Raw genomic sequence first — 14,129 nt, forward strand, 5'->3', positions numbered from 1 at the left:
CAGATGGGTTTGGTTGGTTTATTTATATATACTGGTTTAAAACTGCACGCCAGCAGGGGCTTAAATTCACTGATATACATGTACTAATATACACTAGGAAATAAATATCGCAAATTATGATCAATTAAAACATTTTAATCTACATTTAAATAGTGTTAGATATATTTATAACTTAATTTATTTGACTTTAATAGCACAATGTGTGTGCAGTGCACGGTTATTTCTTCATCACTTACAAAACCTACACCACTTGCATGTTAGAAACTCAGTTATAACATACTGTAGTAAATATCCAGTTTATTTAAAGATCCTGTAGCTTAATTTTTTCATGTTTTTTTTCCATAAATATGATGCTCAAATTAAGATTTGTCAATATTGTAAGTTCAAATAAGTATTATTTATAAAGATATTACCTAATTTAACATTTCATGTAAAAAAGGGACGTTATTAGAAATTTATTTTCTACAAATTATAAGTCAAATTTTCCAATCAGAAATAAATGCATGTAATTTATTAATTAAATATAATGTGCACAAATATTTGCAGTACACATTTTACATATTCTTTGATGTTTTATTTGCATAATTAAATACATATATAATTTTTTGCAAGTGCTGTATACACACAGTAACAATATCAATCACAGAACATACAGGATCTTTAAAAATCGTTCTGTTCCTATGTGGTAATTGCCAATCCAATAACAATGCCTGATTGACATGCATAATAAGGATATATCGATATGTCTGTGTGGGGCCATTGTAAAAAATATTGGTCAAAAACCATGGGCACTCAGCTCTTCATTTAAAAATACCAGGTAACAGAAAATATTACGAAGACTTTCGAGCCTGTCCTCATCGTCATTGTTCTTGAAGACCACAAACAGCAAAATGCAATGAAGATACAGCTCAGCTAAAGATTCAAATATATTTCACAGAGTAAACACTAGCTGCACAGTGTTAAGGGTCCTTTGTACTGTCGTATTGTCACCATTGACTGTCGTACTGTCATAACGTACTGACGTACAGTCATCATCGTACTGTCATATTCGCGTCTTCCTTTCTCAGAGAAAACGCACTGGCCCTAACGGAACACCGTAGTGGAAACAGAAACTTTGATCCTTCTTGAGATTGTGAAATGGTCTGTAAACCAGGTTGAATAACACCACGTTGTACCGGGGGATGTAATAGTTTGATAAAAAGAATTAATGTATTTTAAAGCGAAATTATTTCATGGCGGGCATTTTGTTAAATATTTAACTCTAGTTTTTTACATGCACATGCAATGTTACCTCAGACTTACAGATTCTGATTAGGTGCTGATTAGTTTTACACAAACACGATAAATGATTGTCAATACAGAGGATCGATTTGCACCTTTTCATTAAAGATTAGGTTCACAAGCTACAAATTCTAAGTCCAATCAAGTCCATACTATTTCTTTTTCATATGATATAAACTGAGTTGCATAAAACCTTTACAGTACATAAAAAGTGTGGCTTTGACACCTTTAGTATTCATAATCTTAAGAGACAATCAGTCAAAACAATAAAATTACCCAAATTTAAAAAAAAAAAATTGAAGTATAATGGGAAGCCCATATATATTTTTTTGAAACTTTGATTTATATTTTGTTACCATACACATGGCATGAACAATGAGTAGTATTTAAATTGAAGGTACATTTACCCTACATTTTAACTAAAACAATTGTGCTGTTTAATAATAAAATCAAACTTTTTAGCAAGGGGATTGATTGCACAAATCATCCTTGTTCAAATCAATGCATTATATATGGTGTAAGCAGCTGTAGGAGATAATTAGTAACAATTTTTTTTTTGATGGAATACTATAAAAAGGATATTTCTGTCCGGTTGTGCTGCTATAACATCAGGACCAACGTGTGAATTTAAAAACATTAATATCGATTGTGAATTGTTTTAATAGCCTTTAAATCATACTGTATAGTTAACTAGTTAACTATCATGTTAATTATAGGTTTTGTAGCTCACCTGAGCAAGCTCAGGGTGAGCTTTTAGGATCGTTGAATGTCCGTCGTACGTCGTTCGTTGTCCGTCCACAATTGTACGTTAACATTGGTCACATTTCTGCCTCAATCATCATCAAACTTTGACAGGATGTTTGTCTAGGTAATTACTCGGGTGAGTTTTAACATTGGTCATCTCGGATGAAAAAGAAGGAGCTAAAAAAAGAAAATCTCTTTAAGACTCAAGCGGCTACTGTTTTGGTCCATATATCTTGGAAATTTGTCTGAAAGTTTCTTTTGATGATTTCTATGTCAAATTCGAATATGGCTCACCTGGGGTCAAAAACAATATGGGAAAATCTTGTAAACATTCTAGTGATAACATTTTTGAAACAGTTGTCATTAAACTTGATCAGGATGCTTGTCTAACTAATTGCTCGGATGAGTTCGATGGGTCAGGTGAGCGATCTAGGGCCATCTTGGCCCTCTTGTATAACACACTCGTGCCTCATTTGTGATTCCGTAAAATGTTATTGTACGGCCATGCATATATTTTGACATGACGTCAAAAACATATCGTACAGACGTGCTTAATGTTAACGACCAATAAAAAGTACTTTTTACCGTAAACGATTAATATTTCTTAACTTTTGATAATACAATATTTTTTGGTGTAGCTTTTTTCTAAATTAAATGAACTCATTGAATAAGATGGTACTATGCTCGCCTACTAATTTTTTTCAATCCGTACAATAAATTCAGTATTAAACCTACACTAATTCAATATACTCTATATACCAAATATGTTCTAGCGAACAGAATACTATCATATTTATTATTCAGTTTGTGATAATGGTTATTATGGTCAAAACTGTACTCAAAGATGCAGCTACCATTGTAATCATGGGAATACATACTGCAACGCAGTATATGGAACTTGCACAAATGGATGCGCACGTGGATGGAAGGAACCATACTGTAAAAGTAATAATTTGTAGATTTCTTTTCAAGTCATGTTTTAAAGTCAAATTGTTTTAGTTTAACTTAATCATTATTGTCATAGGATGCAAAAATACGTGAACCCTTTCTGGTATGATTGAGATTTTGTTTATTATTTTAGCTGTTGAAAAACAAGTTAAATTTGTTATTTCATTTATGTGTTTCATTTAAGAATTGTTATACTATATTTTATACCAAACGATATTGTTTTATAGCACTATTATTATGAGAAAATAATGAAAAATAAAAAGGTCCCGAAACAGTTTGCATCGATGTTTGAATTAAAATAATAATGAAAACAGTAACAGAAAAACTTATTTTGGGATTTTTTTTTATCTTGACATAAATGTAAAATAAATTATAATAGTGAATGTTTTTATTTTTTGCATGAGTAACAGCAATAGCTGTGAAGTGAAGGCAGGCTTTAAAATTTAGTATGACAATATTTAAACATCAATTTCTTACATGATACATGGAATTAATATTTGATTTCCGAAGTAAAAAATATATTAGTAAAACTAATTGCCCTTTCTCATTCAATTAAAAGTAAGAAAACCTTAAGTTTTGTCAATTTGGATTGTCCAGTCTTTCACAAATAGTCATTTGAATTTTACTTAAATACCTGAAATGTGTTAAAACAATATTTTGTTAACTCAAGACTGCGAAGCTGGTTTCGACAGGAACAGCTGTGAAGGCACGTGTAGTCAACATTGTGAAGGTGAAAACACAAAGTGTAATCATACTAATGGACATTTTAAATATGGTTGTAAACCAGGTTGGATTCAGCCACGTTGTATCAAATGCAAATTCCAATGATGATTAAGATTAACGTACTTTAAAGATAATTTCCTTTCTAAGCATGTTTTTTAAATTTTGTCGAATACTTATCCTGCATTATTTCTGAATCAGCAATTACAGGCAAATGACCACTAGACTCAATGTCAATAAGAAATACACCTTGTCTGACGATTTAACGAAAAATCCTTACATTTGTTACCCGATGCTTTCCCTATTGAGCTAAACGAGCAGACATGTCAGAATTTAATTTTGTCACGATCATTTTTTCGGATATAAAATATAAGTAAAATTACCAAATGTCAAATTTATGATTTAACTAGGTTACTTATTTATGAATCATACTTTATAATTTCACAGTAAAAAGTAAAGGATATTGTTTCACCTTCCAGTGAAGAGAATTTTTCTTGACTGTTGAAATTCCCTTTTATCTTTCTATATTTTTATATTTATTTTCGATTACAAAAAATCTGTTATAAATTTAAACAAAATAAAGACCTATTTGTAGCAAAACGAAGTTGAAATTAATTTATTATTTAAATTAAAATCATTAATATAGTGAATTAGACATAGCATGAGTTCATTGAATTCACAGGATCACCAAATTTTGGTAGATTGATAACAGTCCTATAATGTCACTTCATATATCCACATGCAAAACTGCTCTTGAAGACATTTTGGGCATATTAATATATTCAACGAGCAGCAACTATTATGATCTGTGTAGGACCACTGACAATCATCTGCAAGAAATTTTAATAACCCGGCGTTCGTAGGACAGTCTTTTAAAAACAATCTATGTTTTTCAATTTTTGGTCGTTTCAAGAAACATTAGTTATTCTCTTAGAGTGTCTGAACAATTTAATGACTAAGTATAGGCTTTTGAGACTTGTCCATGCTATTTTACAACTTCCTTAAAGTGTGTTCAATGCTCCAGAATCTAATTCATGTAAATATAATTATCAATTGATAAAACAGGATTCCAAAGACCATTCTACACAAATAAGCTGCATACATAACAGTATTAATTACATTATGAGTAAATATATCAGAACAATTTGCAAACCTGTATTTAAAAATTCGTTATGTGAAAGAAGATGACAAGCAAAATATCTTATTAGCGGAACCTTTGATTTATACATTGTTATTATACATATAGCATGAACAATAAGTGTGGTGTTTGTATTAAAATAACAATTACCCTAAAACGTCCTTAAAAACAAAAGTAATAACTGTTTATGTTTTAAGATAAAACATAACATTTAACAAAATAGTTGCGCTAATGGTTATTAATCACATTTGTTCACATCATGCATTTTAATCAGCAGTATAGGAACTATAAGTGGGATCCATGTTTTAAATGGAAAATTAGCAATTAAATTTGTTATTGATGATATATATATATATATATATATATATATATATATATATATATATATATATAGATAGGAAATCCGAGGCAGGTTGTGCTGCTGAACAGACAAGACCTGTAACTTCAAGCGTGTGAATGTTTAAGTCGATTGTAAATTATTGTTATAACTCTTGTTGAGATTTTGTTGTGTGGTTAATTATAATGATTATTATAGATTATGCTGCATTTGCTCTTTTATCAATCATTTGACAAATACAATCTCATTTGATTATACAGCTTGTGATCGTGGTTATTTTGGTCAGAACTGTAAGAAGTGCAGTGACCATTGTAAAAACGGGAATGAATACTGTAACAAGGTTAATGGAAAATGCACACATGGATGCATGGATGGATGGAAGGCACCATTGTGTGAAAAAGGTAATATTTCGTTTCAATATTTATGAGAGTTATCTTCCAGTTCATATTGTCTAAGTTCAGATGGGTTTGGTTTATTAATATATAAACTGGTTTAAATCTGCACTAAAATTCAATGATATACTAATATACACACGTAAATTAATATCGCATATTCTGATCAATTAAAACATTTTAATCGTTATTTAAATATTTTTAGATATATTCAGAAACTTAATTCATTTGACTTTTTTAGCACAATGTGTGTACAGTGCACGGTTATTTCTTCATCACATACATGGACTACATCACATGCATGTTAGAAACCCAGTTATAACATAATGAAATAAATATTCAGTTTTCTAAAAAAAATCGTTCTGTTCCTTTGCTAATTGTAAAAAAGTATGGTAATTGCCAATTCAATTACAAAGCCTGATTGACATGCATAATACGGACATAGTGATATGTCTGGTCTGTGAGGGGCCAATGTAAAAAATATTGGTCAAAAACAATCGACATCCATCTGTTCATTTAAAAAAAAGGGAACAGATAATATAAGGAAGACTATCGAACTCGTCCTCATCGTCTTTGTTCTTGAAGACCAGAAAAATGCAACAAAGATACGACTCAGCAAATATAATGAAATATATTTCACAGAGTGAACACTAGCTGCAATATTTTCACGAGCGGCGTTCTTAATTTTACATGCAAAACAAACACAATTTCAAATTTTTACATGGTATTTAGTAGTTTTGTGTCATTATGTTAATGTATGGAAGGCACCTGAGGTCTTCCTCCAATAAAGCCGGATAGTCGCCACATGCCCTTAACTGTGTTTTTGCGACGTAAACCCCAACAAAATATATTATTTGACCGAATATTTTTACGTAACGTCATGCGATTTTCTTCATGACGTCATCAAAGATGACATCACAATTTTCAAATTGAAAACATTTGTAATGTTTCTTGAATTTGGTTTCACATTTTAACATGTGGATACATCTATTTGTTTCTCGTAATCATTCATATGTTCCTTAAGACGATATGCGTTTCTTCACAATTGTCCTTCTATTTATGACACGTGCTTGTCATCCGCATTAACAAATAGTCCGGCAACTGTGAAAATTAAACTAAATAACTTAACTTTAAAATAGTTAAAATATGTTTTCATTGTCTAATGAAAAAGCATGTAATAAATTTAAATGTGTAAAATATGCCATTGTAATATCTTGATGAATTTAGCCTGTGATGCTGGTTTTTATGGTCGAAACTGTGGAGAAACGTGTAGTGAACATTGTGCGGGTGGAAGCGGAAACTGTAATACTACTACTGGATATTGCGAAATGGGTTGTCAGTCAGGTTGGACTGGACTACGTTGTGTCAATGGTAAATTTGATTGATTGATTAATAGAATGAGCGTACTTTAATTAGCGTACTTAAAATGATTTATCTTTTCTTTTTTTATGAGCATTTTGTTTAATATTTTACTATACTTTTTTACGTGACCATACAATGTAAGGTCAGCTTTATACAATTAATATAACAGCATTCAAAGGTTTATATAAAGTATCAAATATGTTATCTTGTTACGGCCATTTTATTCATTGTGCTTGATAAAACATAAAGATGGATGGAAAACACCTGTAATGCTACATAGCAAAACTATATCGTGAATGTAAAAAATGATTTTAAGGAAAGTAAATATATATACAATTCAAGAAGTAGTTTACATGTTATATGCAGTAAATGGCTGATTTTGCGGTATTTATCACGATACTCTTACTGCTTGCGTAGTTTAATGGCTGTTAAAAGCATATTCCGACATATTTTTGTAAATCTTCGTAGAATGAATGTGCAGTTTGCAATGTGTAACTTTCTGTCATTGTTTTTTAGAAATGTTTACTCTTTTAATACATTTTATTTTTTATGAAATTAGCAAGTATCTGGAGACATGCTGATTAAAAGTATGATTAAATGCCGAAAAAAGGAAAACAACAAAACAACTATTCGCTTTCTTTCCGCTTATTAAAAATTAGTTTGCATGAAAAAGACACCAGACTTTGTCGAAGAAAAAAATGAAGAAAATTCATTTTTCTTTTAAAGATTGCTACTTTTAACAATTTGTACTGCATTTAAGTACAAAGGTAATAATGGAAAAAAAAACTAGTGCTATGAAGTTTTCTTAATTTGTGCATGATAAAAAATTAAAACGTTAACAAAATTAAATGGGATAAAATGGAAGTCACCATCCAATTTTCTGAATAACCTACCGCTGTTAATGAGTTTCTTCTTTTTTGTTCTTGTAGTTCTTGTTGTTTTGTCTGTCTGTCATATGTCATTGTTAGACCAATAAGAGGATAATACCGTTTTCTTATCTGAAGACAGAATTACCGTTTAATGGTTTTGTATTGTTTTATACCTAATAGAATGTCCTCCTAGAAAGTTCGGTGCAGGATGTAAAGAGGATTGTGCTTCCACTTGCAAATATGGTTTTTGTGATCATGTCAGCGGCGATTGTCATGATGGATGCAAGCCGGGTTATCAAGGAAATAAGTGTGAAAGAAGTGAGTTTTTATATATACGATTTCAATTTAGTAGTTTCTTTATAGACGACAATCTTTGATATATTGATTAGAGAAGTATGTTTAAATTTCTATTTAGACGAATCAAGAAAAGGATTGTTAAAATTGTCAAGACATGGCGGAGTGTTTAATAAGTCGGACTGATAATTTAATGACCATTAGCCTCATGGTTAACAACCCGTCAGAGGCAAGCCCTTGTTTCCTTGAGCAAGACACTTTACATGGCTCAGTACTGGTTGGTTCGAGGTAGGTCTATAAGCTTATGGTTTCCTACACAATCGAACTAAAATCTAGAATCTTCTAAAATATATTACTTTCTTATGTCTTTAAACTGATCATTTAGTTACATAATAGTCGTTATTTATTTGCAAATCTGAAAAAAAATATCCATTGTAATTATTTCAACAATTGATCAATTGTTTTCAAAATTGACAAATTATTCTTTATTTCAAATTAAACAAAGGAAATCAAGGTGAGACAATGGGCATTGAGAGCAGAATGATTTTGTACCATACACTTCTTTATCAAAAAAAAGTTGACAAACATTTCTGCTGATTTAGCAAATATGTTTAAAATTCTTAATTAATTTTTGCTTGATAGAATGTACACTATGAAAATATTCGGTCATTCCGTGAAATCAATAAAACTTTTACACATTTATCAAAGAAAAAACTTTTATTTCTTACACGGTGATCATCCATTAGATGATTTATGTTTTTTATGTATCTTAGTTTGGGGACCTTTCTGTTGAAAAAGTGTCAGAGTTAAATCGTATACATAAAAATGCACAGTGCGGTAACTGGAGTGGTTTATAGAAATATATCAGTGATGTAAAACTGGTAATTTCACTGTTTGAAACAGTGAAATTACCACTTTGATAATTTCACTGTTTTGAATTTAAGCCCATTACGTTGTTTCAGTGAAATACCAGCGTGCACAGTACTGGGTACCAACATAATGACGTGACGTCGTAAATGACGTCACGTTGTGTTATTATTTGGCGCGCTTTTCATTCAGTATTAGTTTAAATGTCTTTTTAAAACGTTTATTTGCATATAATAAAAAGAAAATTTGTTTAGTTTAGTGAAAGATGGAAATATATTTCACCTTGTGAACACTAAAAGTTCATATTTCACTCGTGGCTGCGCCACTCGTGAAATATACCTTTTGGTGCTCACTCGGTGAAATATATTCCGATCTTACACTGAACTAAACAAATATCCTCTATATAATGTAATTTATTCTCCGCCTAGGCACATCAGAAACAACAATTAGCTTCTATCAAAAATTAATTACAGCGGAGATAATCATTTCTTCTGATACTAACAGATATTTGACGCGAAATGTGAATCAGCGTAACATATTATATTTTTTAGAATGTCGTGTTGGAAAGTTTGGCGAAGAATGTAAGAAGAATTGTCCTTCTAATTGTAACAATAATATGTGTGATCATGTGACTGGTAATTGTACAAACGGATGCAAGCCTGGCTATAAAGGAAATACGTGTGGAGAAAGTACGTATATGTCGAGATAGTTTAAAATGTATTATATGCTGATTAATTTATTTATTTTATTTTTTTATTTATTTTTTTCTTCTTTCTTTAAATATTATTTTTAGTCATTGTTGAATTTTAAAACGTTAAATGTCTAAGGCATTAGAATCTACATTGCCTATATTTTTATTTCATTTATTATACAGTCAACTATCGTTATCTCGACATCGCTTTTCTCGATATTTCGTTATCTCGATCAAATTCTGAAAGTCCCGTTTTTTCCCCTTCTTTATCTATATTGAATATATTTCTTTATCTCGATATTTTTATTTCGATTTTTTCAGTATCTCGATGTGATATTTCAGTCCCAATAGTTATTTTCACACTATAATCCTTTGTTTATCTCGACAAATAATTGTTCGTCTGCGCCCTCCCGCAGAGGTGTGAAAAACACAAAGCGGACGTTTATCGCTCAAAGCGCGTGTCATAATAATTAATGATGATATGTTTGTAACAAGTCAAGGTGTTTTGAAAGTATTGTTTATCTAATTTGCGTGTTGATTGACTTATGTCGAAAATGAGTGAATTTTCCGTTATGTATAAAACATACGAACACTGTATTTTGAAAAGTGATTAAAATGTGTTTAATACTGTGTGCTATCATTAGAATAAACTTTACTGCAAGTGATATCAGTTTGTAAATTTGTTATCGAATAATCGGTAAATTAAATAAACGTGCTAACTATTCATAAATTGTGTGCTTTTATAAATGTGCTATTACTCTCACAAAATGATTGCTATGAAATGTGTTCATGTAATTTATATGTGTTATTATGCAATGTTAAAGTACTAAATAAATAAATAAATAAATAAAGTTAGAAAACAACGTTTTTGTTTTAGTGGTGTATAACTGAGTAAACCTCACTATGTGTTAATCACATAGCACCTAAATGCTGTATTTCCGCTGGTAAACATCCGTTAAATTATGTAACAAATTGTTATTTTTTATTATAAGGATTGACACAAGATTATGAAACATCGTACTTATTTTACTTATAAGGTATGCGCATGTCTTCTGTAAAAATTAGTTTTTTACATGTTCACACCCACATTCGTTTATCTCGACATTTCGTTATCTCGATATTTTTTTGACGGTCCCGAAGACTTCGAGATAACGAGAGTCGACTGGTATTTTAAATTTGCAAATGTTTCGATTAAACTTTCGATGTCATTGGAACATTTGAAATGAAATATTATTTACATTTATGCACACAGAATAAAACATTTTTAAGACAACCACGGAATTAAGACCATTCAACATTTAAGACAAACTTTAAAAAACCGGAATCTTTATGCCAATAGAAACATTATCAACAATTAAGACCTCTCCCCGCGTATCCGCGATATAGACCACCAATTTCAGTCCCAATTCTTTCTTTTATTTGTCCCAACTATTGAGACACTGGAAATACAGTCAATGCAAATCTTTACCACAAGTTTTTTGTTATGATCTGCTTGATTGCTCTGAAGCATTTTTTATAACAAGGTGTTAAAATTGTTTAATTGGAATGTGGTATAAATGCAAAGGTAGAATTTCAGATTGGTTTAATGATGATCTCTAGATTTTTTTATTTTGTGAAGACTTTAATTCTTATGTGAATTATGTACATCATTAACAACACGACAAATGATAATTTAAACTTAATAAAAAATTCTACAGAACTATGTTCTGCTTTCCATCACACTAAATAGTATAACATCTTTTTATATTAGAATTTAAAATGTATAATACATATTGTTTGAACATGTTCATACAAAATGACCAAAAGAGACGTTGATAATAAGATATGTTAGCCTTGACACTAAAATTGACAAATGGGACAACTCATAAATTAAGACAACTTTTGCTCAGTGCAGTTGGTGGTCTTAACTGCAAGGTTTTTGAGATATTAAGAGTCACCAATATTAATGATACTAATAAATAAAGTTATGAATTTGTTTCTGAACGTGTGATGACATCAGTACGCTGTTAATTGTTATGCTGCAGATTTAGAAATTATTTAAAATAAGCATTTAGAAAACTACATTTATAATTGTGTCTATAGAGTGCCTAGCTGAAACATATGGTGTAGGATGTAAGGAGAATTGTCCACTAAATTGCAAAACTGGTATTTGCAATCATGTCAACGGCGATTGTAGTGAAGGGTGCAATCCGGGTTATCGAGGAAGAAAGTGTGAAGAAGGTAAGCCACCTCATGGTATAGAATATAGTTATTTTAGGAGTGATCATAATGTATCAACTATAATTAACTTGAAAATTAAAGTTTAAACATTCGATGCAGTGTGTAATTGTTAACCTGTACATTATGACTCCGTCTGTTACTAATATCCTCTTTTTAGTTCGACTATTCGATAAGAATAAGTAGAGCTATTGTAGTCACCCGAGTGTCGGTGTAATCACTTATGTTAAAGTTTTTGTAATACCTCGAATATTTTCAAAGTCCATTGACATATGGCTTTGAAACTTTGCACACTTGTTTACCATCATAACCCCAACCTGTAGACAGGAGGAGGTAACTCTATTAAGCATTTTCACAGAATTTTGCCCTTATTTCGACTTGGAATTTACGTTAAAGTTTTTGTAATACCTCAAATATTTTCAAAGTCCACTGACATATGGCTTTTAAACTTTGCACACTTGTTGACCATCATGACCCCAACCTGTAGACAGGAGGAGGTAACTCTATTAAGCATTTTAACAGAATTATGCCCCTTTTGTCGACTTAGAGTTTTTCGTTAAAATTTTTGTTATACCTCAAATATTTTCAAAGTCCATTGACTTGTGGCTTTGAAACTTTGCACGCTTGTAAGCCATCTTGACCCAAACGTGTAGACAGGAGGAGGTAACTCTATTAAGCATTTTGACAGAATTATGCCCCTTTTAGCTCACCAGAGCCGAAGGCTCAGGGTGAGCTATTAGTATCAAAGGGGGATGCTCTGGCGCCCGTCGTCATGCGTCAACAATCGTCTTCTTCTCTGAAACCACTAGGCAAATTTACTTAAAATTGGTCTGTAGCATCCTTGTGACATTCACACTTGAATTTGCTCATGTCATTCCAATTGGCCCCTTTTAGGGGTCAGCAGAGCTAAAAATAGAAAAACCTTTAAACATCTTCTTCTACAGAACTAATGGATTGATGATCACCAAACTTTGTCTGTAGCATTCTTGGGTAGTCTTTTATCAAGTTTGCTCATATAAATTTGATTGGCCCCTTTTAAGGGCCGCTAAAGCTAAAAATAGAAAAACCTTTAAACGTCTTTTCTACAGAACTAATTGATGGATGATCACCAAACTTTGTCTGTAGCATTCTTAGGTAGTCTTTTATCAATTTTGATAATATTATTATGATTGGCCCCTTTTAGGGGTCTCTAGGACTAAAAATAGAAAAACCTTAAAACATCTTCTCCTACAGAGCTTATTGATGGATGATCACCAAACTTTGTCTGTAGCATTCTTGGTTAGTGTTTTATCAAGATTGCTCATATGAATTTGATTGACCCCTTTTAGGGGCCGCAAAAACTAAAAATAGAAATACCTTTAAATGTCTTTTTCTTTTAGGGGTCTCTATAGCTAAAAATTGAAATACCGTTAAATGTCTATTTCTAGAGAACTAATTGAAGCATGATCACCAAACTTTGTCTGTAGCATTCCTGGGTAGTCTTTTATCAAGTTTGCTCATATGAATTTGATTGGCCCCTTTTAGGGACCGCTTAAGCTAAGAATAGAAATACCTTTAAATGTCTATTTCTATAGAACTAATGGATGGATGATCACCAAACTTTGTCTGAAGCATTGTTGGTTAGACTTTTATCAAGTTTGCTCATATTATTTTGATTGGCTCCTTTTAGGGGCCACTAAAATTAAAAATAAATATACATTTAAACGACTATTGCTACAGAACTAATTGATGGATGATCACCAAACTTTGTCTATAGCATTATTGTGTAGTCTTTTATTAAGTTTGCTCATATTAATTTGATTAGCCCCTTTTAGGGGCCGCTAAAATTAAAAATAGAAATACGTTTAAACATCTTCTCCTACAGAACTAATTAATGGATGATCACCAAACTCTGTAGCATTTTTGGGGTAATCTTTATCAAGTTTGCTCATATTAATTTGATTGGCCCCTTTTTGGGGGCCGCTAAAGATAAAAATAGAAAACCTTTAAACATTTTCAGCTTTAGAACCAATTGATGGATAATCACCAAATATTGTCTGTAGCATTCTTGGGTAGTCTTTTATCAAGTTTGCTTATATTAATCTGATTAGCCCCTTTTAGGGGCCACTAAAGCTAAAAATAGAAAAAACCTTCGAACGTCATTTCCTACTGAAATAATTGATAGATGATCACCAAACTTTGTAGCATTCTTAGGTAATATTTTATCAAGTTTGCTCATATTAATTTGATTAGCCCCGTTTAAGCTAAAGCTTAAATACCCCAGGTCATG

At 31.2% G+C, this 14,129-nt stretch overlaps 1 protein-coding gene across 1 annotated transcript in view; it reads left to right on the forward strand.

Annotated features, from left to right (window-relative positions):
* Window positions 1-14,129, forward strand: part of LOC132730952 (uncharacterized) — an 83,111-nt gene that overhangs the window by 41,809 nt on the left and 27,173 nt on the right. Inside the window, exons 10-15 of the mRNA XM_060717036.1 lie at window positions 2,830-2,970; window positions 5,429-5,569; window positions 6,788-6,931; window positions 7,972-8,109; window positions 9,504-9,641; window positions 11,726-11,863. Coding sequence (XP_060573019.1) covers window positions 2,830-2,970; window positions 5,429-5,569; window positions 6,788-6,931; window positions 7,972-8,109; window positions 9,504-9,641; window positions 11,726-11,863 — 840 coding nt within the window. The remainder of the gene's footprint in view (window positions 1-2,829; window positions 2,971-5,428; window positions 5,570-6,787; window positions 6,932-7,971; window positions 8,110-9,503; window positions 9,642-11,725; window positions 11,864-14,129) is intronic.

This window comes from Ruditapes philippinarum, unplaced genomic scaffold (genome assembly GCF_026571515.1).
Source record: "Ruditapes philippinarum isolate M1 unplaced genomic scaffold, ASM2657151v2 ctg438_1_1_1_1, whole genome shotgun sequence".
NCBI lineage: Eukaryota > Metazoa > Mollusca > Bivalvia > Venerida > Veneridae > Ruditapes > Ruditapes philippinarum.